Genomic DNA, 25,960 nt, shown 5'->3' with positions numbered 1-25,960 from the left:
ATCTATACAAACCCTTCAATCTTCATTACAAGATGTAACTGTGAATATAATAGAGAAGGCTAAATCATCAAATAATTTGGAGAATGCAAAATCATCAAACAATTTAGCATTCTTCATTTAATGATGCAGTGAAGTCATTGGATAGAAAGATGAAGAAAGAAATGCAATATTTAGTTAGTTAATTAATTATTAATTAGATTGAAAAATAAAATAAAAAATAATCTTAAAATCCTAACAGATCTATATAAACATATGAAAGATTAGTTAATTTCTTCCCTCCATTTATTTTCTCTTTTTTTCTCTCTTCTATCACAAAATTAGAAAAAATAATATATATCATATATTATGAGAATAAGAATTGATATCAATAAGTCAGTATAAGCTATTGGTAATGCATGGATAATCATTCAAACTTGGGTTCGAATCCTAAAGGCTAGAGGGAGGGGAAATTTCTCTAATTAGCTAAATTGCACAGCTAATCATACATTACAAGCAACTTATTCAACATAATATAATGACTTATTCGTCATTCTCACTAGTTCTCATTATAACCTATGTATACAATTTGATTTGTTACCACTTTGATATTTTCTAATATCATAATTTAATTTATATACTATAGATTATACATGTTTTGAATTTAAAAACTTTTAGAATTTATCTAATTTTGTTATTTTTGTTAATTATATCAGTATTATTTATTGTGTTCTAGATTTTTTTATTTTATTTTTATTTTGTCAGCACCACCGCGTTCAACATCTTTGTTGCTGGAGCTATCCTTGATTTTCTTCACTTGTGCAGCAATCAAAGCAATCTCCTCGATCACCCTTTCCATCTGGAGTTCGTGTTTTGAACTTCGATAGCATTCAGTCTTCTCTGCCTCCTCCTCTTCATCATCATCATGTAAAGCAAGTTTCATCACCGACTGCTCGAATCACTGACCCGGTCGGCCGGTGCAAGTCCAGATGAGGAGGCGGCGGCCGCCTCACTGATATTCTTCACGGGGATCGCCTCCGCCATGATCGAATCAATTTCACTTCCCATCTTTTTCAAGTGGTTTATGAACTGGAGTTTGGACTTGAACATAGCAAACTCCGCTCGTAGAAATCTCCACTTGTCTCTGAAACGAATGTGATTTCTCTCCCACATTGAAAACCTGTTTACTTTTCTCGCTTCATTTGCTACATCGCTAATTCGGCCTTCTAATAATCTGTTGACGTTAGCTTCATCTTGAAAATCTTGGCCGAATTCCTCCAACATTTTGTCCAGCTTCAAATTAATATGCGAAGAATCACTCAGCATGCAAAATACCACCATACAAGCATCTACAAACGCAAACAATTCCATTTGGGGCCTGAGGGTTGGGCTTCTATTTGGGCTGTTTCCTTTTAAATTTAGCTGGCCCAATTTCCTTTATTTTTATTTGATTGGCCTGACGTATACAATAGTATTTGGGCCGGTTTTTATTTTTACTCGGCTGGACCTGATTTTGTTTTCTATTTAATTCATTGGGCTGGGTGTGTTGGGATTGATCTCCCTTATTTAATTAGTTGGCAGATTTACTTTTAAAAGAAAATGGGCTGCGATTTTAATTGAATTTGGCCCAATTTATTCATTTAAGTTTTGGACTGCTGTTACCTCTTGCTAGTCCATGTAAAAAATCTAAGCGTTTTTTGTGTAAATGAATTCAGCTATAAGATCCATTCATCACCCGTAATTTTAGATTCCCATTTCTTTGAATAAATCAGAAATTGTGAAAAATAATTATACTATCAGTTGAGAAATCTAGTTTATAACCCGTCGAAATTCGACGGGAAATCACATTACATCATAATTATTATTTTACATTATTTATAATCATAGTATATGAAATGTTATTTATATAAATTGTTCTTTAAATAATTTTGTTTGATCAAAATAAATTGGGGATACAGTTCCAACTATAATAATCTCAACAATTTTTGCCAGTTATATGTTAATTTTTTGTTGAGAGTTAAAATAGATTGTCTTTTTGTATAAGTTTTTATTTGATGAAATTTCATGAAAAGTTGACGTGAGGTTGGCGACCTATGCCTTTTTGGAGTGCATCATTTTCTTGAGGTGTTTTTCATGTCAAGTAATTTGCATATGTTTAACCCTACAACATATCTTGATTGTGCCTTTGAGCTGTCAAAAATATTCAATAGCTTTGATAGGGATAATAATAACCTTTATTTCTTCGGTTGGATCCAAAAAGCAAAAATAACCTTTATTTCTCTATATATGTTCATGGGATGGGCTTGGGCCTAGTCGAGAATAAGAAAACAAGCTGGTTTTCATTGAAAAAAAAGTTGAGAAAATGAAGCTCTATATCATAATTTTATACTAGTATATATTTCCCAAACTATATGAGATAATCAAATGAGATTGAGTGAGTGTTAGCTTCCTAAGTTTCATGCTATGAGTAAGCAGGACAAAAAAAATGGTAATTTAGGTTAAGGTGGTGTAAAATTTCATATTAATAATTTTTATTGAACTTGATTCAGAATGGTTGGAATACGTTGACACCATAGTGTTCTTATTTAAATTTACATGTAATTTAATGTTTCTCAGTTGTATGAGGATTGGACATTGCCCGCCTTTTTTTCTTTTTCTTTTTAAGTAGTGCACTGCGAGAAGACAAATCATATTCCTAAAGGTTTTATTTTGAATCTTATTATTATGCACATTTAAGCATAGCATAATGCATGCTACACTAAATGATCACCTACCTAAAAAAAATTCAATTGTAGCTTGCAACTCTTTAGCTCCATTATTTCATAATTAGCATAGTCATTATTTCATAATTAGCATAATTAGCACAATGTGATAGGAGACTAGTAAACTGTAGGGTCAACCCACAAGTCTTCTCTTATCTTAGCTGTTTGGCATTAATGTGATTCTGAAAGGTGGATGAAAAGCTGCACACATAATGTTTCTGATAATAATTGAGAAGAGGAAATATACCCATTTTACACATTGTTTTTGCTGAACCTAAACTCAGAATTCTATCAAATTCTTTCTCTGAAAAATATACACTGTTTTTCCTTGGATCATGGCAGCCTATGCAGCCATAGTTTCTCTTATGAATACCATCAATCAGATCGAGCACCACCCTTCCCCTCCAATTTCTATCCACAAACAACAACTTGAATCTCTCACTCAAATTCTTACCTTTTTGCAGGAATTTCTTGAAAGTTATAAGTCCCCTGTTGCCGATGGAGATGAAGCTGATCCGCTGGAGATGCGTATCGCAGATGCAGCTCATGCTGTTGAAGATGTTATCGAATCACATATTGTGGACAAGCTTCAGCCGAGGAGATCCAAACGTATCGCAGATGCAGCTTATGCGGCTGAAGATGCTATCGAATCTCATATTGTGGACAAGCTTCATCTGAGAAGATCCAAAAAAGCCAAAATTGATACAGCTGAAGCTGATGAACAAATCAACTTCTATCAAGATCGTCTACAACAAGTGATAGAAGAAATGAATGTGATCAAGAAGGAAGCCATGGAAAATGAACTGGGTAGATCAATGAGTCCCAACCAAGTCAGTTTCATCAACTTCTATCAAGATCTACGACAAGTGATTGAAGAAATGAATCTCTAACTCAAATTATTAATTACCTTCTTGCAGGAATTTCTCCAAGGCTATGTTGTAGATGCAGCTCATGCGGCTGAAGAAGTGAATTCTAGAGAGGAAGTCAGTTGCATCGACTTCTATCAAGATCTACAGCAAGTGATAGAAGAAATGAATGTGATCAAGAAGGAAGCCATGGAGACTTCCGCTGAAGCTCAGCTGCAGAGAAAGGTCTCCTCGACTCATGCTGGCTCCTTGACGTGCTCTTCCACTGCGAAGGAAAGCAAGATGGTGGGCTTTGATGACGTGCAACTTCAACTCTTGGATTGGCTCACTGGAGGGAACCGTAACCGCCAAATCATCCCAATCACAGGGATGGGCGGGATTGGTAAGACCACTCTTGCCCGACATATATTTGAGCATGCCCTTGTTAAGCAACATTTTGATATTTGTGCGTGGACTACAATTTCTCAAACTTATAATGTTAGAGAAACACTTAGAGAAATTCTTTACCAAGTGAGTGGAGATTCGAGGGATGACTTTAGTGATGAGAACGAATTGGGAGAAAAATTGCACAAGTGTTTATGGGGTAGGAGGTATATTATAATATTGGATGATATGTGGAGTGTAGAAGTGTGGTACAAGATGAGGTTTTTCTTTTCCGATTACAATGATGGGAGTCGAGTAATTGTAACGACTAGGCTCTCAAACTTGGCTACTGAGTTGACAAACTCTAACAGCATTGGTATGAGATTTTTAGATGATGTTTGTAGCTGGAGTTTGTTCTCCAAAACTGTATTTGGGGATGAGGGTTTTCCTCTTCATCTCGAGGAAATCGGAAAGAAAATTGTGGGGAAGTGTAACGGACTTCCTTTGTCGATTGCTGTGATTGGGGGTCTTTTGGCAAAGTCCAAACTTACACCGGAATATTAGGAGCACATAGAGGAAAACATAAGCTCAATTGTGATTTCGGAAAATGATGAATATTGGTTGACAGTATTGAAACTGAGCTATGACCATTTGCCTGCCTATCTGAAGCCTTGTTTTTTGTACATGGGGATGTTTGGGGAAGATGAGAAAATTAGGGTCTCAAGACTCATGGGCCTATGGGTTTCTGAAGGCTTTCTTAAACCAATCTATACTAATAGAAAAAGAGCGAATGACAATTTAAGGGACAACTTGTGGATTGCCTATTTTACCCCTAAAATATAAATTTGTTAGTATAGATTAATAATTATCAACATCACGATTTTTCAATTAATTTTGACTCCTTTCTTTTTTTGCCTTTTTAAAGAGAATGACTCACGATTTTTCAATCCATTGACTTCATAATTATCTAAATTAAGGGATATAATATAATTATCTATGGAAGAAGTTCACTCTAATTCCGTATATATTAATATATATCAAAATCTTTATCTTATGTACTAACTAAACTAAACTCTAAATATAAATAAAAATTAATTAAAGTTCTAATTCTTCTCCAACTCAATCAATTATCTCCTCGCAACTAACCTCAAAGCCATCCTTCCGCACCATCGCATACAACCTCGCCGCCGCTGTGAGCCTTCGGTCCGCCGCGCTTCACCGTTGCTCTTAGTCTTTTTTCAGGTCGCCGCCTCCCCTCTTCGAAGGCCGGTTGAGGTTAGTTTTGATTCTCGCTTCGTATGTCGTCTACACCAGCGCCACTATGAGAAGCAAGCAGCTTGTCTTTGTTGAATTGAGATCCAAGTAAATTCTTGTGTATCCTTATAAAATATCATAGGTGTTAATAAAGCTTGTTATTATGGTCCTACTGATTGTTCTCAAAGATATCAGGCTAATTGGAATGTTAAAAAAATAAGTATATGTGTTCAAGTTATCATAATATCTAAAAAGATATCAGCTTTTAGAATTTGTTTGAGAATTGAGCATGCATGTCCTCACTACCGAAGCAAGCGTCGTGCATTCGTAAGCAATATTCTCAATTGCGGCTGTCAAAAAAATTTGGTTATGTCAAAATTTTGAGTTCGGATATTTTATTCTGTGAATAAATTATTGGTTTGAACTGTTGGGAAAGTTTTTATATATGTATTAAAGTTGTAGTTAATTTAGTTGATGTTATAGCTTTTATAAAACAAAAGGCTGAGTTAAACCAATAGCATCGCATTATTTCTCACTGTCATTACCAAGATAAGACTGACTTAAAGAGTTTTAGGCTTTCTAACCATATGCTGGCATATGGACTCCTCATAAGTTTCCAGCGAGCTTATAATGTTGCTCGCCCTTTGAATACTTTTCTGGTTATAATATGTCCAGGTCACCCGACAAGTTAAACACTTCGAAGAGAACCATTCCGTTCAATTTCTCGCTTAATTAGTCGGGCAGAGAAGCTTGAAGGTGATCTATCAAGGTAAGGATATCCATGTTTTGGTCATGGAAGGATATATTGACATTATTATGGATTAAAGAAGCAATATTTTGTTTGCCAATTTGCTCCGCAGGTCGCCGCCGTCGACTGGAATTTCATAATTTCCTCCGCACATGGGTACGCCTATGATATTATATTCAAATTTCAGGAGATTATATTTTGTTTTCAGTATGAATATGCTACAAAATAGTTTGCGATTTTATGGTATTTGATGGTTTGTATTTCTCATTGCTCAATATCTAAGATTATCAATCCCAATAATAAACTAAGATATAGATTCAGACTCTCTCAAAATTATATCTCCATAACTTCTCTCAAGAACATAAACTTTGCAGCATGAATTTTAAACATTTATTTGTTTCCAAATTGGATGTCCTATCACCTTCACGCTTTAAAATTCCTATAAATTCTGATGAAACAAGTGAATGTTCAATTTCAAAACAAAGTGCAGCTGCCGAGTTATTGCGGAGAGCACAACTGATTATATGGGATGAAGCACCGATGGCAAAAAAATGGGCAATTGAAAATGTAGATAAGTTGTTAAAAGATGTCATGGGGAATGATAAAGATTTTGATGGAAAAGTCATCGTTTTTGGAGGAGATTTCAGACAAGTATTGCCGGTTGTTCCTAAAGCTACAGTCTACCAGACTATATTAGCAAGTTTGGTTAATTCTTATTTATGGGGCAGAATGAAAAAGATCACTTTGTCCATAAATATGAGATCATCAAAGAATGATCCACAATTCATCAAATTCTTACTAAGTGTTGGAAATGGTGAAGAACCGATGGATGATGAAGGTAATATCAAAATTCCAGATGATATGGTAATTGAGTATGACAATGAAGAAAATTCTTTGAAAAGACTTATCGCAGCCATTTTTCCGAGTTTAGCAAGGAATGCATATTCGGCGGAGTACATGACGAATCGAGCAATAGTAACGCCAAAAAATGAGCATGTGGATAAGCTGAATGATAAGTTGATATCCATGTTTCCTGGAGAAGAACAAATTTTCAACAGTTTCGATGAAGCTATTGACCAGACAAACATAAACTATGACGTCGATTTTTTGAACTCTTTGACTCCAAATGGATTACCTCCACATAAGTTGGCCTTGAAGAAAAATTGTCCAATAATTCTTTTAAGTCTAACAAATACGCATCTTTAGGGAAAATAAGTGCGTTCGAGAGAGATAAACAAAAACACGGGCAAAATATGTGTACTGTTGTTGGAGGGGCACTCGGTCGTCGGAGGATTCCGGCTGAGGATGGCAGAGATGCGGTCGTCGGAGGATTCCGGCTGAGGATGGCAGAGATGCGTTCTTCGGCAGTCGTAATTTGTTGCTCAATATTTTTGTACTTCTAATGTTCTCATTGGTGGTATTTATATAGATAATATTTACAATAGATGATAGATAGGACTTTAAGGGCAACGTCATAAACGCAGAGATAATGCTTGGCCAATATATGGGAAAGCATGTCTTCATTCCAAGAATTCCTCTTTTGCCAGCTGAAAATGAAGGATATCCTTTTCAGTTTAGACGAAAACAATTTCCAATCAAACTTTGTTTTGCAATGACAATAAACAAAGCTCAAGGACAAACTATACCAAATGTTGGTGTATATTTGCCTTCTCCGGTATTTTCTCACGGACAATTATATGTTGCTCTATCACGAGGAACTTCAATGTCTACTACTAAAGTGTTGATTAAGCCAAACACAACAGATACAAGACAAAAAATGTTGACGAAAAATGTTGTCTACACTCAAGTTTTGATCGTAGGTAATTATTTAATTTAAAATTTAATTTATATGATGTTATTTTGCATTGATAATATTATATTTACGTGTTTAACAGAACAACAAAATCATGAAGAATCAGAAAGATGCAATTGATGATTCGCATTGTGTTCAAGACACTCGGTACGCAACTGGAATTTCATCATTTTAATTGTCTATGTTGTTTTCGAGATAGCAATATGCATTGTTAATTTTTAAAATATTTGTTGCTTTTAATATACATTTTTTTAATATGAGGAAATTATTTTGTCTCATTGAAATTCTAATATGATGTTGCAATATTTAAAAAAACAAAAAACAAAAATAAAGGGGTCATGGTGTATAACCGAGTTGATTAAGAATTGCAATTTTCACCCAAAAGTTAGTAGTATAACCGAGTTAGACAGTAATTCAAATATGGTTAGGATAAGGATAAAAATAATTTAATAGATCAAAGACTTGTTATAGAAATCTACAATATTAGAATTAGAATTGTAATAGGAATCAAACTTTCGAATCCACATTATATAATGGTGTATAATTTTTTTGTACACAATCAAATTACAACATATCCGCCTCTAATTTTCTTTCTCTGCTGCGTTTTTGTTTATCTTCTGCGATTGAACGAATTCTTGGTAAGTTCTATCATTCATAGTTCTAGAAAAATTAGTTTCTTCCTTCTGACTCTTACGTGTTCGACGAATTTACTGTAAAATTTTTCCCTATCTTGAAGTTATTTCTTTGATTTTCTTCATGCTTAATATTTGATCGAATTTTAGAGGTCTATGAATGTGTGCATTTATTTATCCGTAATGAATTCGTGCTTACCTGCATATCTAAGCATTGATTTCTTTATCTTTATAATTTAAGATTAGCATGAATACGTGTGAATTGTAATTTAGGCTAAAAGATAAGCCAAACCCTAAGTTAATTATTAGTTTTTAAGTTCATATATAGAACACTAAAATAAATAAATACGTAAATACACTGATAAAATAAAATACAGATTAAAAGTGAATAAATAATTGGTTAGGCTTTGATAAAATACAATGATATAATTGTTTTGCTGCCATATCAATATGTTTATATTTATTTGATTAGAGTTATACTTATAATTATTATTAACATTCCTTTTTGTTGTTGTTTGTTTATTATTATTTATTATTGTCGCGTTATATTACGTTAAATGAGATGTTATATATACATAATTTTATTATTTTTATTGTAGGATATATAATATTCAACAATGACGACAATTGAAACTCTGCAAGTAAATGAAGGATCATTTACAATTGCATTGAAGGCTTTGAGAATAGGCCACGAAGTAAATTGTGAACCTAATTTAAGCACAAAAATCTGGAAATTGATAATGGTTGACAAAGAGGTAAGTCACAAATTTAATTATAACTTTAATTTTTACAATTTATATATTTATCACTCAATTTGCAGGGTGTTCAAATTGGAGTGACAATGTTCAATAATGAAATAAGCAAATTTGGAAAAAAGTTTGAATCCAACAAAACGTATTTAATCTCTAATGGAGAGGTTAGAAACGTTAATACTATGTATCCAAGCATCCATAGAGAAAAAGAGATCATACTCAATAGATACTCTGATATAAAGGAAGCATTCGACGAGATAGAGTATAAAATACCATATAATTTTGTGGAGTTCAACGATGTGGAACAAAAGCTTGACAAGGAAGAAGAGTTTGGAAAGTGAAATTAGTTTAAAATATTCCTTCAAATAAAACATACATTAAACTCTAAATATATAATTATATAAATAAAAACAAAAAAATTGTCACAGATATTTCTGGAATGTTAGTACAAGTACAAAAAAGTCAACAGATTCCTATCAAAGGAGTGAACAAGGCTGTGAGAAACATAACTCTCATGAACAAAAAGTAAGTTCTTTATTTATTATTTGAATCCATCTTTCAATTTCCAATGCATATATATATATATATAGGCATATGTTATTTTTATTTAATGTTTCATGCATATACTATAATTTGTTCATAACCTTAGAAAAATAACTATATTTGAATTTACTCAATATTTCTCGTAGATCTGAACTTGTAGAGATATCTTTATGGGAAGATATGGCGAAAAATGAAGGACATGACCTTGAACAAATAACTGGAGGCAAGCCAACTGTTGCAATTCCTATGTCGTGGCAAAAAGGAAATTTGGTAACAAACATATTATATATATTTTCTTAAAAAAATACTTCATTTTTTTTATTTGTAAACTACTTATATATATATTATTTAGGTGGTATACTCTTGCAAAATACAATGAGATCCGTCTTGCAAATTACACCAACATGCAAAGAGATCCAGCTGATCCAATCGTACGTATCAAAAAATAAATAAATTATATAGTTTTAAAAAAAATCAAACATATCATTTAATATTATATGCAGGTGTTCTGATGTTGATGATGATGCATTAGCAATTGCTAAATTAGCAATGGCACAAAAAATAAAACAAGCAAAGCAAGTCACTCTTAAAGATCTCAGAGACAATCAACATTTATTATCAGAGGTACGATATTTAAATAATTAATGATGCATTTCAAAAGTACATAATCGACTATTTCTATAATATTATTATTTTTTTTATCATATATTAGGGTGTTTCGTATTGTTTTACGGGAATTATCGACAAAGTTGAAAATAAAGCAACAATATGGTATGATTCTTGTAAAAATTGCAACACATCTTTCTCCAAAATTGATGAGAGTGCAATATGCAAAAAATGCAATGAAGAAGTTCTTGAGACGTCGCCCAGGTACATATCAAATTTAAAATTACTACCAATTCAAAATTAGTTAATGACACAATAACAAAAATATACTAATTTTTATCATTTTATATAATTCTAGATACAGAATCACAATAAATGTTATACAAGGCGACTGCAATGCACGTATTACACTATTCGGTCAAGTGGCAGAGGTATATGTAGGATGCTCTGTGGATGAATATCTTTCTTCAATCAAAGAGGTAAATTATGATTTCTTACTTAATCACTTACTATAATTTAAATTGTTAATATTACAAAATTCAATATTACATAATTATAACAATTATATATTTTCACAGGGTGAAACAGAATCCACATACTATAGACGACTAAGCACACAAGCGTACACAGAAATGCGCTTCATGACGATGCTCAAGTCTATAAAATTTGATCAACGAGGAAATCTCAATATCGTAGCAAATGCAATCGAAAAAATGGAACCAATGGAAAGCATCGATGTTGGAGATATTGAAGAAGAGCCGACTGAAGTGGAGGAAAAGAAACATTCACCCGAGAAATCAAAAAATAAAATTCCGTCTAGAAAGAAAAAATCTACGATGGAGTTGCAGCCCACCGAATCGCAAAAGAAAAAAAGAAGGATAACCAAGAAAAAGTTTCATGACTACATTGACATTACAAGTGACGACGATCTGCCGCTGAACAGCATTTTGCAAACCAAAAATAACAAGAAGAGCTCCCCAATCGTCAAAATCAAACAAGAAAAGATTTAAAATTCGTCTTACTCCTTACTTAGATAATTTAGGATGTTTTTCATAGATTTTTTTGCATTTTTATTTAGAAGTATGAATATTACTTTATTACTTTTAAATTTAATCATTAATAGTTGCATTGGTTCCTTTTTTTTATTTAAATAGTAAAAATCAAACGTGTTCAACGTGCATCGCACGTTCTTCCTGCTAGTAATCAATAAAAGCTTGGAAACAATTGCCAAGGAGTATTTGAAGGAGCTAATTGACAGAAACCTCATTCTAGTTGATGAGTTGGGGAAACTTGGGAATATAAAGTACTGCAAAATGCATGATTTGCTGAGAGATCTATGTTTGAAAGAAGCTGAAAAGCAGAGGTTTTATTATGTCTTAGGGCAACATTGTCCTCAAGGGATAAATAGCCAACGCCGCATTGTTATTCGCAGATGGACTTCTGAGACGGATGCCATGGGAACTATGTCATGTGCTCGTTCTTACATAAGTCATAATTATAAAGTGCCAGAAAAATTGCTAAATTTTAGACTATTGAGGACAATATTGACTACAGATAATTATTCCAGAGGGTTATTAGAAGAAAATGTGTTTCAATTGGTGAACTTGAGGTATCTTTCGGCTGAATTTTGGGAGGGGTTCCAAATGCCTTCTTCAATTAGTCTGCTCTGGAATCTACACACACTAATTGTTACTTGTGACGGTGAACCTACAACTGCACCAGTAGAAATTTGGAAAATGCATCAGCTTAAGCATGTCGAGTTCGTAGGTTTAGGAGGAATGTATCTCCCAGATCCTCGGAGCGGGCATAGTGATGTTATGATGGAGAATCTAGAGACGCTCAAAGGAGTGCTTGATTTCAACTTGAATGAAGAAATGGTTAAGAGAATTCCCAATATCAAGAGACTGTATATAAGATACATGCATAAAGTAATGGAGAGAGTGAAGTGCCTCAGCTATCTTCAATGTCTGAGTAAGCTGGAAAGCTTGAGGTGCTTTATTGAAGATGGATGTGGTGAGTATCTGCAGAGTATTAGCTTCCCGCACTCACTCAAGAAGCTGTTTCTTTATTGCGAAGAGTTCCATTGGGAGGAAATTCTGGAAAAGATAGGTTCATTACCACTTCTTGAGAAGCTCCAACTGAGCAAAGGGCAGTTTGCAACACGCAGTTGGGAAATAGTTGAAGGCCAATTCCCCAGCCTCAAATACTTGTGGTTGTACGAGTGTATGAATATGGAATGTTGGACGTTAGAGGGCTCCTGCTTGCCACGCCTTGAGCAACTTCATCTCTGGGGGATGGAGTCGTTGGAGGAGTTCCCTTCAGAAATTGGAGAAATAGCAACACTCAAATCAATTCAATTGGAGTATTGCAGTGAATCAATGGTTGTGTCTTTGAAAAAGATAGTAGACGAACAACAGGAATTACAAGGGAACCCATCCTTTCATGTTCTAGTTGAGTCATACTACGTCAGCCAAGAACTGCAGAGTTTGGCAACTCCCAGCTTTCGTGTAGTCAAATGGAGGTAGTTTAATGTTATAGTTAATTGATCCCAACTTTCATGTTATAGTTAATTGATCCCAACTTTCGTCTAGTTTGATGTGATGAGGAATTCAATTGCATGTGGGAATATACTAATTTGAGTGATTAATTTTCCTTATAACTTTATATTTAGCTTGTTTTTAATTATTTTTAATTTTTAGCAACATAAAATCATATGTTTAATTAGTATCTATAATCTATACCTACTATAAAAGTGTCTGGTTTTACCAAATTTAGTTTGCCTATTATTTCCTTATTTTTTAATCTATTTTAAGGCCAATAATGTAATAATATCATATTATTAATATTATTCTAATCACACACATACAATAATCTCATTCCAGTCACACTTTTAAATAAGTTTAAACTATTTAAAATTACTCAATGTATAAAAGTTGCACATCCCTCGAATTCAGCAATCACCTTTGTTTAGTGTTCGCTAACTTGCTCTTCATCCATAAGCTTTAGGGATATTTCTAACATTGTCTCATTTTAACACCCATTTTGTGATTTTTATGGACAGCTTTTTTCTTGTATGAGTGACCTAGTTGATTGAATGACAACCAAGTATCTTGGGAAAAAGAAACTAACTATGAAATATCAACATTCTTCATAAAACAATAGACATATACACGTGATAAAGCACACAATGTTATCACTCTTCAAAACATATAAATTGTGGGAAATTTGAAAATTTTAAGTTGTTTGAATGAAATTTTAGAGATTGGCAGATTTCTTTTTGTTGGTTTTGGGGATAATGGCAGCCAAAAACTAGCGCCATAATGAAATGAAAATTTTCAGTTTATTTTTTTTAATTCCTTTAAATTTCAGTGTGTGCGGATTCCTTTAAATTTCATATAATTGCCATGTTGTATTTTCGAAAATACAATAATTAAATAATCTGAAAATATAACTAAAAAGTAAAGTGAAAGGGAAAAAAATTCATTTTCCTCAGTAAGATTAAGAACAATAAAAAATTCCTTAAACACAATACTAAACATGTATGACACGCACATCTTTATCTTAATTTTGTTCTCCTTAATCTTTGTGCCGAAAATGCATAGGCTATAAATAATGTGAAGCAGGAACTACAATATCTGATTATCATATTGTAACATCCAACTCACCTAAAGGCTAAAAACAAGAGCAAGCAAAGCAAAGCAGTGCAATCGATTATTTATTTTTAAAATTCAGTAGGTATATAATAATTTTTACAATGATATTTTGAGTATTACATTAAATAGGATGTTAAATTTTAGCATAATATTAAATATCAAGCATAACACGTGCAACGCACGTTTCCTCTGCTAGTATATATAAAAATTTAATGACCGCATTACGGTGGACTCAAACCCAGAACTTCACCTTAGACATTAATCACCTACCGCTAGACCAACATACGCACACTATTTCTTAGTTTTTGTTGGAACATAGCATGGTTTATTAGAGATAAATGAGATCAAGTAATCATATATCTAATGAATTAATATATTTTTTTTAATATATAAATAAAGTATACAATGACTAAACGAGTTATTTTAAGATTTTTTTTGTGTTTTTTTTTTAATTGGAGTTATTTTAAGATTGAGATAAATACTCCTACATATACTTTGAGATAGCACGCGCTTATAACTCTGAGCCGAAAAATTGTGCTAAGTCTGAGATTTGGGCATGGAATTTTGGAGTTTTTTACGGATTATGATCATGAAGAGCCTTCTAATTCCGATGAATGAGGATCGGAGTTGGAATCTGATTGAGGGCCAGGTGTTCGAGAAAATGCCAGATAGAGGACTCGAGGCTGCGAGACCAGTGCACTGCAAGTGTTCGAGGAATTGCTTCAATGAATTAATCGACTTCCTATCCAGGTTAGAGCTTCTTGATATCCAATGAACTGCTTCATATTTAGTGATTTAATTACTTAGAAAATTCTCACATCCTATTGCTAACTTAATATCCTATGAACAAGAATGAGTAATGAGATTTATCATATGAATTATTTTTAGAAAGGATGGTACAAAACTACACAAAGTGAAAGTATGGAATCTTACAAATTAAGTGCCCATATCAGTATCATTTCATATTCTCAACATGCTTAGATAGAGAAGATTAAGCCTATAACATCAAGTAGATGATTTAATTAGCCTACAACATGTATTATAATCAACTGAAATATGCAAAGTCATTAGATGACCCTCACTCTCTTCCCTCAATTTCAGCAATCACCTCTGTTTTGAGATATTTCTAACTTTGTCAACATTCTTCATAAAGGACCCTAGTTGATTGAATGGCAACAAAGTATCTTGGAAAAAAGAAACTAAATATGAAATATCAACATTCTTTCTAAAAACATTGACATATACACATGATAAATGACACAATGTTATCACTCTTCAAAACATTATCCACTCACACGCGAAAAAAACTTCTAACAAATCAAAACAAGTTCCAAACTTCATTGCTTAAGAGGACCTCTTCAATATGAGAACACATTCCCATCCTCTTTTCTTTTTCAATCTGAATAATGAGAAAGATACATCAGCATGTTTTTGTCATCATCATCATCAACTCAAAACTCTGAAAGCTTGAAACCCGATGATCGGCCAACAAAACACACATAACACCGGCTGTGAAATAACCAAAATTGAATAAAAATAGGATAAGATGCATGTAGCAAACAATAGTAAATTTAATTACTAGATGTATCTTATCATATAAAAACTAAGTTTGGAAAGTTGTGACCAATAGCAAATTCAAGGGATGAAAGGCAGTACCTTATCCAAATCCACATCTTTAGGTCTTAGCACTGCAGACAACTTGAAGGATGTTGTTTCCATATTCTTCTTGCTCCTCTCGTATCAATTCAACCGACTCCATTAGAGACTCTTTCACTTTTCCAGTAACCTCAATGAGTTCAAGAGTTGAAATGTCTCCAATATCATTTGGAATCCCATTGAGATCCCAACAAGAACGAAGCAGTAGCCGTTTGAGTTTGGGGAAATGGCTACTTTCAGTTGTCCAATTCTCCAACCCTGAACCTCCAATTAGAAGAACTTCCAACGCTGGGAATGCTCCTTCGATTGTTTCCCATGTGTCACCATCGACCCAAGTACAACTTTTTAGTTTAAGTACTTGTAGATTTGGCAATGAACCAACAACAATCATGTGGCTCCAAGGAAGTCTCAAATCAATCAAACTCAACTTTTTCAGCATGCTAGGATAAGAAATCTTGTAGTGCTTTGGCCGAGATCCAACCCGTCTACCAGCATATACTTCCAAATTCTCGAGCTGGTGTAGATGTACCAGATCATTCAAACACGCTGCATCTTCATGATGACCACCCCCAGAACAATCAATCTTCAACTTCTTAAGGTTTGGGATCTTTTTCAAGATCCTTTCAGTGCAACTCAAATGTGACACATAGGACACACTACTACAAAATTACACATACATAACACTTCATACATAACGGTTTTTTAGAAAACCGTTATGTATGAGCGCATTTTTTGAAAAGATAACGGTTTTGACAAAAAACCGTTATCTATGTAGTGTTGTCCATGGAAATAGATAACGGTTTTAGTGAATCCGTTATGTATGAGCGTTATCTATTAGTTGCATACATAACGGTATTATCGAACCGTTAAGACAACTGTTATCTATTAGCGTCTTTTTATAACGGTTGTTTTAACCGTTATATATGAGCGCCTCAATACTGTTATGTATTAGTATTTTTTATATTTATTTTTAAATTTAATATTTTATTATAAAATATCAAAACCCTAATAACCCCCACCAAATTTCCCCAAATTGAACCCTCTTTGTTTCTCACTTAGCCGCTGCCGCCCAATACCCTCTCTATCTCTCAGCTCTCATCGCCGTCAGAGACGCCGGCCACCGCCGCCCTCTGTTCGCAGCACCAAAGCAGGCCGAGCAAGGCGAGTGTTGGGCTTGCTCTGGTTCGTCCTTTACCGTCGACGAGCGCGCAATCGAAAATTGGTGCGCGGGGTTGCGCATAGATCGCCGGTTCTCGCCGCCTCCGGCACGGTGATGGGAGTGGTGGTTCTTTTCCTCCATCATTTTCTACTTCTTTTCCTAAATCTCAAGAATCCTAAATCTCTAGGGTTTTGATATTTTTTCTCTTTCGATTCTATTCCATCCTGCGCGCCTTCGTCACCGCCTGAGTTTCCGTCCACTGCGCTGCGCCTGGGAGAAGGAGCGGTGCAAGGCCGACATTCTCTCCCACCCTCTCTACGACCAGCTCCTCTCCGCCCACGTCGCCTGCCTCCGCATCGCCACGCCCGTCGACCAGCTCCCCAAGATTGACGCCCAGCTCGCCCAGCACCAGATGCTCGCCAAGTACTCTGTTCTCGGACACGCCCACCAGCCCCTCCACGACAAGGACCTCGACCATTTCATGGTTTGCTATTTTTGCCTTTGCTTTTCATCTAATTTTCCACTGATTTACCAGTTTTACATGGAAATTTATGACATATTGTCCGCAAGATTGAAACTTTTTTTTTGTCTGCCACTTTGAGTCATTGTAACCCTCATTCTTGGAGCAATTCTGCAAGCGTATCCTAATTTACTAGATTCAAAGTTATTAACAAAATTGTTTGATTTAATATGGGTTAGAACTAGTTATTATATTTTCCACTGCATAAACAATCATTTTTTTTTGTGAGAATTGTTGTTGGGATTCAGTTGTTTGCTTGATTCGCAGCTTAGACAACCTAAGAAATAGAAACCAGCATGTTTAAGATTTCTGATCAATTTGGACATCCTAGAATTACTATCATGTTTCAGTTCCAGTTTGGGAGATCCAGTTCTTGCATTCCCCTCTATTTTTTCCATTTCAGGTAGCTTCTTCGCTTGATTATGTATTTCTTTCTACATTTTATGCCTGCTGGATTATAGATTCATTTCAGGTTCAAGAGATTCTGCATTTTATGCCTGCTGGATTATAGATTCATTTTATTGATTGATTTCATAGATTGCTGTGTTACTGGATTTTGTAGGACTATAATGCTGGACTGTCCCTCTATGGAGATAAAGCGAAGCCGAAGACTTATGCTGTGCGTTTCGCGACTCCTGATGGGTAAGCTTGAATGCTTGATGGTGAAGATTATTTGCCTGAAACTTGAGAGTTTGTTTTGCTTCAATTTTAGTTGATTCTGAATGTCATAGTGTTATTACTAGTGAATTTGCTACTGCATATAATCTTCACCATGAACTTGAATGTCATAGATATAAACTTGAGTTTGTGTTGCTTCTATTTAGTTGATTCTGAATGTTATAGTGTTATTACTAGTGAATTTGTTGATGCTTATGTGTTGGGAGACATGCATCCTTCCAGCTATTAGGTAACATTGTCGAGGAACGGATGCTTATGTGAATATTCATAGATAATAAATAAATATTTATTTGAATTGTTTAAAATTCAAATAAATTATGTTCCTTACCCGTTTATACATTTTCTATTGTAATCGGACTCACTATACCAATTGTGCTTTGTGGAAACAAGGTTGATGTCAAGAACATTTTCCTTCAGTCTCTTTCCATTGAATTCTTGCCTGATGTATCACCTGAATTTCTAGACGTGTATAGTGGAAAAGGTTGCATTTATGTGATTGTGCTCAAGTAGAATATGTCATAAAGTGGAATATGGTTTGATAAAAGCAATCTGTAGGGGGTTTTTTGGTGAGCTTATGAGTTATAAGTTCTATTTTATGAGTCATATTTGCTATCATGCTACTTATCTTGCCTATATCTGGTGCATTAACTTATCTGTTTTCAATCTTTACTGGGAATTCCTAAAATTGAGCCCAAAAGTTATCTGCAATATATAGTGGAGGTGATCACCAGTCTCTAGTTATGTGCTATATTTACAATCTTACCTTTTATGTTTGGTGAACTGGATATGACTGAAGGCAATTCCTTTTCAATGTTTGTTGTTTTACATGGTTCTTGGGGGCAGGGGCAGGGGCCGCGACCACGGCCGCAGCAGCAGCAGCAGCAGTACTTGTGTTGTTTTGCATTTCCAATTTGCGCGTTTCGCGACTCCTGATGGGTAAGCTTGAATGCTTGATGGTGAAGATTATTTGCCTGAAACTTGAGAGTTTGTTTTGCTTCAATTTTAGTTGATTCTGAATGTCATAGTGTTATTACTAGTGAATTTGCTACTGCATATAATCTTCACCATGAACTTGAATGTCATAGATATAAACTTGAGTTTGTGTTGCTTCTATTTAGTTGATTCTGAATGTTATAGTGTTATTACTAGTGAATTTGTTGATGCTTATGTGTTGGGAGACATGCATCCTTCCAGCTATTAGGTAAAATTGTCGAGGAACGGGTGAAAAGAAAAAGAAAATCGTAATGCTGTTAGAAATCGTAATGCTGTTAGTTATCTATATCCATGTTACTTATTAAGTTAATACTAATCCACGTTATCTATATCTTTTCACAGGAAGAACTTGCAGGTTACTTATTAAGTTAATGCTAATCCATCTTTCTCTGGTTGCACTGATCCTAACTTGCACTTTGTTGAGTCACATGTTCTACCCTTAGAAGCTTGAGAGAGGTTGTTGAGCTGCTGAAACTCATCAAAGTTGGAGCATGAAGGTGCTTCTGTGAAGTTTCTTTTTTTTTTTTTTTTTTTTTTTGAGTTAGGCTCAAAACATTATGTATGAAGGTTTTGGATGATAATGTATGAATGTTTTGTATTATATATAATATATGTTATTGATGATTTTATCATTTTATTGTTTATAAGTTATTTATTTATTTCTTGAGATAAATAACATAAAATTGAAAAAAAATATTAAATATTAAATAATAAAGATAACGGTTAAAACCGTTATAAAAAGTACAAAAAACTGTTAACTATGATGAAAAAAAATAAATATATCTCTAATACATAACGGTAAAAATATTAAAACATAACGGTTCCTACCGTTATGTTTGTCTTACAAAGATAACGGTTTAAATCGTTATAAAAAGTACAAAAAACTGTTAACTATGATGGTAAAAAACAAAAAAAAATTCTAATACATAACGGTAAAATCTTAATACATAACGGTGAAAAACCGTTATGTATAACTATTATAGATAACGGTTATGTACCGTTACGTATGAGCATCGTACCGTTATCTATACTATTATACATAACGGTAAAAAAACCGTTATGTATGACTATATCATAGATATCACCACTATACTTATCGGTTTTTTGGGGTCATAGATAACGGATTTTATCCGTTATCTATGAGCGTTTTTGTAGTAGTGACAGTGTTTGAAGCCTCTCTAGAGAGATAGTTGTTTCACTTGGATCCTCAAAATAGATTGTGCCGTGAAAGTGAACATGTCTTAATTGTGGCGTGTCCCAACCCAACACAAGATTAAGAACTACTGCAATTAAGAATTTTTCTCGCCTTTCTCTATCAATGATTAAGGTTTGCAGATTCTTAAGCATCGATAATCCCTTAGGAATAGATTCCATATAGTTAATAGCAAGATATCTTAAATGAAATAACTCACATAGTTGATGCACTGATGGTGAGCTCTCCACGTCAGCAGGTACCGTATCTAACACCCTCAGCAACCTCACACCCTTGACAAAGTTCAGTTTCACTAAATCATATTCCGAGCATCTGATGGAATGGATGGTTGAATCATCATCGTCTGAAAGGTATCTTAGACGAGAAGATTTAATGCTTACGCGGCGTTGATTCTTTATCCTTTTTCTAAAAGGCTTCTTTTTAACATGCTTATCCATCAGATTCAAGAAAAACTGACTTTCATGCGCTTTTCTTATGCACAAGTCCCTCATCAGATCATGGAGGCTGCAGCTTTTGATTCTGTTATCAGACTTCCTCTTTTTGACCAAAACAAGATTTCTCTTCATGAGTTCATCTAAACACTCTTCTCCCACCTTTTCAAAGCTTTCAGAGTTGCTTGGATATTTCACAAAGCCCTCAGCTACCCATAATCTGATAAGTTTCTTTGCATGGATCTCATCATCTTCCGGAAAGGTAGCCATGTACAAGAAACATGGCCTCAAATATTGAGGTAATTCGACGTAGCTCAAAGATAGTATCTCCTCGATTTGGTCATGCTCTGTAGTTTTTGCAGACTTCACCTTTTCTGCAATCTCCTGCCATGAAGATGGATTCTTACTAACTGTGGATAGAAGCCCCGCAATCACCACAATCGCGAGGGGCAAACCTTTGCAGCTTCTTGCAATCTCCTTCCCAACATCTTCTAAATTGGAAGGACATTCTTTATCTACAAACACCTTATGCTTGAACAAATTCCAACTCTGCTCTGCATTCAACAAGCTCATCTCATGAAGCCTTGAAGAATCCGGATAAGAAGCCACCTCAAACAACCTCGTGGTTAGCACAACACGGCTTCCATTGCCATCATCAGGAAATACCCTTCTGACGACATCCCATGCCTCACCACTCCACATATCATCCATCACAACTAAATATCTCCTCCGAGTTAAAATTTTGTGCACTTTTTCATCATCACTTTTTCCCAATCCACCTGTGTTGTATTCCTTCAAGGACTCCAGAAGGCTAGAAAGAATTCTCTGTGTGCACTGTAATCTTGTGATATTGTGACCCAAACACGAATCAGAAAATGGCCCACCGTTAATGGATCATCATAAACGTTCCTGGCAAGAGTAGTTTTGCCGATGCCACCCATACCACAGATTGCGATGACTTGGAGTCGGGATGGCTCTCCACAGAGGCGATCCTTCACGTCTAACACATAATCTTCAAAACCAACCATGGAATCTTTGTGGATGGGTGATGAACTAGGAGCAGCAGGAGTGTCAGCACCACCACGTTCAACGTCTTTGCTGCTGGAGCTATCCTTGATTTCCTTCACTTGTGCAGCAACCAAAGCAATCTCCTCCATCACCCTTTCCATCTGGAGTTCGTATTTTGAACTACGGTAGCAGTCAGTCTCCTCTTCCTCCTGCTTCTCATCATCACTAACCCTGTCGGGCGGTGCAAGTCCAGATGAGGAAGCAGCCTTGTCGCTGTTGTTATACTTCACGGCAGTTGCCTCCGCCATGATCGAGTCAATTTCACTTCCCATCTTTTTCAAGTGGTTTATGAAGTGGAGTCTGGACTTGAACATAGCGAACTCGGTGGTAAAAATCTCCACTTGTCTCTGAAACGAATGTGATTTCTCTCCCACTTTAAGAAGCTGTTGATTTTTTCTGCTTCATTTACTACGTTGCGAATTCGTCCTTTCAAACTGTTGTCTGTAGCTTCGTCGTCTGGAAAATCTTGGCCGCACTCCTTCCACATGTTTTCCATCTTCAAATTAATATCCTTAATCACAGTGCCTCGGTCGAGTTCATCGTGTAATTCAGACTCTTCATCAGAAGACAAGAAAACCTTTTCCAACACAAGATATTCTAAGATATCTTCTGCTTCGTTTGCCGCTTCCCTCATCCGCTCTTCCAAACTCTTGAACTTGTCTGGAAATTTATCGAGGAAGTCTTGGAAGGGGGTAACATACTCAAGGAGAGATCTAATTTGTTGTTCTTCTTCAACAGAGATGGAATATAAATTGCTATTAAGGAATCGATCTATGGTGTTTGTGAGGGAGACAAGAGCAGCATAGGCCATCTCTCAGGGACAATTTTTGGTTTCTTTTGTTTTAGTTTTTGGGAAATGAAATGAAGGAAGACTAACAACAGCAGGATTGATGATGATCAGTATTCATCGAGTATTTTTTGTGAAAATGACAATACAGATCATTTTGAAAAGTTGTGGCATCCAAAAAACTGGTTTTGCTTGATTGATTTTTCATTTTTCTAATGTCATCTAGAAGAAAATAAAAGTAGACTAGATTATAATATTTTTAAGAACACGAACAGTTATGAAAGCAGAAGACATACTGTAGTGCCGAATCCTATTAAAGAAGTGAAATTGCTACCTTTATGTGAAGTAAAGTAAGATTATTGTTGTATAATTTTCCATTGTTATATTGCAAATGTAGTTTGTGTATAGTATTTTATTTGTGAAAATGATATCCTTCTTATCAAAAGCAATAAAGCAGTAATTTGTGTATAGTATTTTCAAGAACACGATCAACCAACAGACAAAGATTAGTGTGTTCTTTATCTATACTAATAGAAAAAGAGCCTAAGCATTATATGGGACAACTTGTGGATTGCCTATTTTACCCCTCTACATATTATATTTTCTTAGGAATTTCAACGCCAGCAGACTTCTTTCTGCTGCTTTCCATCAATAATCCCTCGATTCAATCAAATCTACACAATCCCCTTTGTTTTCATCGAATTTCAACGCCACCACTTGTGGATTGCCTATTTTACCCCTCTACATATTATATTTTCTTAGGAATTTCAACGTCACCAGACTTCTTTCTGCTGCTTTCCATCAATAATCCCTCGATTCAATCAAATCTACACAATCCCCTTTGTTTTCATCGAATTTCAACGCCACCAGATTTCTTTTTGCTGCTTTCCATCAATAATCCCTCAATTCAATCAAATCAACATAATCCCTTTTGTTTTCATCTATTTAATACTATATTATTATAAATCAAATCTCCTCTACCCTATAACCACGTTATACAGCAAGACGTAATCTTCCACAAAGAACGACATCCTCTTCTTCCTCGCCAAAACCCACCCCCCTTCGGCTTCCGATCTCCACGACGCACTGCACAAGAGAATCAGCAGATATTCGTGCTTCGCCGCTGCTCTGAGCCTCTGGTCCACCGTGCTTCACCGCCGCTCTTAGTCTTTTTCTGGTCGCGCAGGACCGACGTTCACAAGATAACATCAGCATTATCATTGCTGATCTGAGGTAGACACTTTTGAAAGAATCATAGTAATTAACCATAATAGTCTATATATGTTCAATGCATATATATTTAGGCTAGAATTACGAGTTCAAGTTTCAAAGCATAGCAATGGACTCAATTGTTTTGATGGTAAGTAAATATTGTTTCGCCTTGCTAAAGGCTCAATTTTTTCATTGTGGAATTAAGTTCCGAATATATATATGTGTATGTGCTTTAGCTTAAAGATTCGATCGAACTAACACAACTCATGATGTTTGCAATTGCAGAGGTGTATGGCTGGTGCAGTGTGGCTTTGCTTGAATAACTGCTGCACTTCAATTTGTTCTTCTCATTATGCTCGACTTTGTTATGTTGAACTTCTCTTAGTTTTTTTATGGTCGCGCAGACCGACATTCACAAGGTAACATCAGTATTATCATTGCTGATCTGAGGTAGATATTCATATGTTCTTCTCTTTTGTCAGATGTTGATTTCCATGATGATTATGTGTTGGCGTGCGCAGGCGAACATACCGGCAAAATCTACTGGTGCAGAAGCAAAACATTGCGTTGGAATTGGCCCAAGCTGTAGCTACTATCACTTTAGTTTCTCTTGGTACATGGATGTCAACTTTGATTCTCGCTCCATCTGTTCATAAGCATTATTAGAATAGAGTGAATTCTCTTCCTTGAATCTATTATATAAATCCTTCCGTATGTTTATAATTATTTCTGGTAAACTAAATCTAACCTTTCTTATTCGGGTTCAAATCGGAGAAAGAATGTATTTAGTTCTGTTGGGTACAACGAAAAAATTAAGCTTCTTGTGCTCTGATACAAGTTGTTTGTAGCATTAACAAAAGCATTACCAGGAATCCTTAACATTAATTAGCCACTTTCTGCATATTGTATTTCTCTCCATTCGAAGTTTAGTGTAAAATTTTTCAAGTTTCGTCCTTCATAATTTGAGTAGTTCCTTTGACAGTTCGATACATGGACAAAGTAGAAATAGAAACAAAAACAATAATTTGCATATGAAAAAAGGTCGACTTGCAATCCTTAACATTAGCCTCTTTCTGCATATTGTATTTCTCTCCATTCGAAGTTTAGTGTAAAATTTTTCAAGTTTTGTGTTGTCGTAAATATTGGCTTAATTCTTGATCTCATTGATTGAGCTAGGCACAAGTTCTCGAAAGAGCTGTTTCCACAAGCTGCGTGCTCAAATTGAGCTGCCCTCTTCTTTGCTCTCTGTTATTAGAGGATAGGTTGCGCTATTGAAATTAAAAACTCTAGAAAGGTGCTAGGAAGAAAGTAAGAGCTAATCGCGTTTGTAACTTTGGAGGTGCAATGTGTATGATATTCACTCTAATTTGTATATTTTAAATTGTATATATCCGTATATATTTATATATATCAAAATCTTTATCTTTGAGATGAGAAGACGACAACATATTAACCATTGGATTTGCTTCCTGAATAAATAGCATGATCAAAAGAGTTCATAATGACCGCCGCTCTTAGTCTTTCTCCGATCGCATACAACCTCGCCTCTGCTCTGAGCCTTCTGTCCGCCGTGCTTCACCACCGCTCTAAGTCTTTTTCTGGTCGCCGCCTCCCCTCTTCGAAGGCCGTTAATTTGAGGTTAGTTTTGATTCTCGCTTCGTTTACTTTATAGATTCACCGCAAGAGTTTCGATACCGTTTCAATACCATTCGTAGCATCGCCTTCTCTTTGTTTTATATTTCGCCAACCAAAGGTTCGATCGGCATGTTGTTTATTTGTAATCTGGTGTTTGAATATTTAATTTTTTTCGAATTTATAGCTATATTCCTTCCATTGAGTTTCTGATATGTAGATAACTATAGCAGCAAGGATGTTTCTGAGATATGTTATGTGCACATTATTATGATAGCCAATTATATATTTTGAAAGAAGTTAAGTCCTTTGTATATTATGTTTTTCGGCTTTAAAACTGTTCTGCTGTGTAAAATTTATAATTTGAGGTCATTGGTACATTCATGTGATTGTTCTGAGTAGGGATATGTATATCAGTATCATATATGTGTGTTTTTCATCTTTTAAGGCTCTCGTGCTATTATACCGAAGGGATTAATATGACTGCATTTTGTCTGATGCTACAGGCCGGTCAAGAATCCTTGCTGTGTTATTCCATGCATTATATTTTATTTTTTATATAATTTAGTTGTATTATTATTATTACTTATTTTTATTATATATTCGCTGGAATCTTTTGTGTTTTTTGATATTCAACTTCCTT

General features: G+C 34.9%; 4 protein-coding genes and 2 long non-coding RNA genes across 6 annotated transcripts; 4 read left to right on the top strand and 2 right to left on the bottom strand.

The window, feature by feature from the left end:
• The first annotated feature begins 3,036 nt into the window (after positions 1 to 3,036).
• Positions 3,037 to 6,302, top strand: LOC131016880 (putative late blight resistance protein homolog R1B-17). Its single transcript, XM_057945662.1, has 4 exons — positions 3,037 to 3,568; positions 3,656 to 5,242; positions 5,897 to 5,990; positions 6,082 to 6,302. Exons 1-2 carry the CDS (start codon positions 3,074 to 3,076, stop codon positions 4,529 to 4,531), a joined length of 1,371 nt encoding a protein of 456 aa, XP_057801645.1. The 5' UTR covers positions 3,037 to 3,073; the 3' UTR covers positions 4,532 to 5,242; positions 5,897 to 5,990; positions 6,082 to 6,302.
• A 207-nt stretch (positions 6,303 to 6,509) lies between these two features.
• Positions 6,510 to 7,175, top strand: LOC131018114 (uncharacterized). The gene has a single exon (XM_057946837.1). The coding sequence runs from the start codon at positions 6,510 to 6,512 to the stop codon at positions 7,173 to 7,175; it is 666 nt and encodes a 221-aa protein (XP_057802820.1).
• Positions 7,176 to 10,084: 2,909 nt separating this feature from the next.
• On the top strand, positions 10,085 to 11,508 carry LOC131018113 (replication protein A 70 kDa DNA-binding subunit D-like). The gene is made up of 5 exons (XM_057946836.1): positions 10,085 to 10,140; positions 10,213 to 10,333; positions 10,422 to 10,579; positions 10,674 to 10,794; positions 10,894 to 11,508. The coding sequence occupies exons 1-5, from the start codon at positions 10,085 to 10,087 to the stop codon at positions 11,323 to 11,325; spliced, it is 888 nt and encodes a 295-aa protein (XP_057802819.1). The 3' UTR covers positions 11,326 to 11,508.
• A 3,645-nt stretch (positions 11,509 to 15,153) lies between these two features.
• On the bottom strand, positions 15,154 to 16,270 carry LOC131017051 (uncharacterized). Its single transcript, XR_009099367.1, has 2 exons — positions 15,625 to 16,270; positions 15,154 to 15,477 (listed from the first exon to the last, which is right to left on the bottom strand). It is a non-coding gene; the product is annotated as an uncharacterized LOC131017051 (long non-coding RNA).
• A 3,841-nt stretch (positions 16,271 to 20,111) lies between these two features.
• Positions 20,112 to 22,357, bottom strand: LOC131018112 (putative late blight resistance protein homolog R1B-17). Its single transcript, XM_057946835.1, has 2 exons — positions 21,476 to 22,357; positions 20,112 to 21,419 (listed from the first exon to the last, which is right to left on the bottom strand). Exons 1-2 carry the CDS (start codon positions 21,998 to 22,000, stop codon positions 20,112 to 20,114), a joined length of 1,833 nt encoding a protein of 610 aa, XP_057802818.1. The 5' UTR covers positions 22,001 to 22,357.
• Positions 22,358 to 23,196: 839 nt separating this feature from the next.
• On the top strand, positions 23,197 to 24,570 carry LOC131017100 (uncharacterized). Its single transcript, XR_009099418.1, has 3 exons — positions 23,197 to 23,706; positions 23,971 to 24,135; positions 24,207 to 24,570. It is a non-coding gene; the product is annotated as an uncharacterized LOC131017100 (long non-coding RNA).
• The last annotated feature ends 1,390 nt before the right edge of the window (positions 24,571 to 25,960 follow it).

This window comes from Salvia miltiorrhiza, chromosome 3, assembly GCF_028751815.1.
Source record: "Salvia miltiorrhiza cultivar Shanhuang (shh) chromosome 3, IMPLAD_Smil_shh, whole genome shotgun sequence".
Lineage (NCBI taxonomy): Eukaryota > Viridiplantae > Streptophyta > Magnoliopsida > Lamiales > Lamiaceae > Salvia > Salvia miltiorrhiza.
This window is presented reverse-complemented; position numbering and strand designations above follow the sequence as displayed.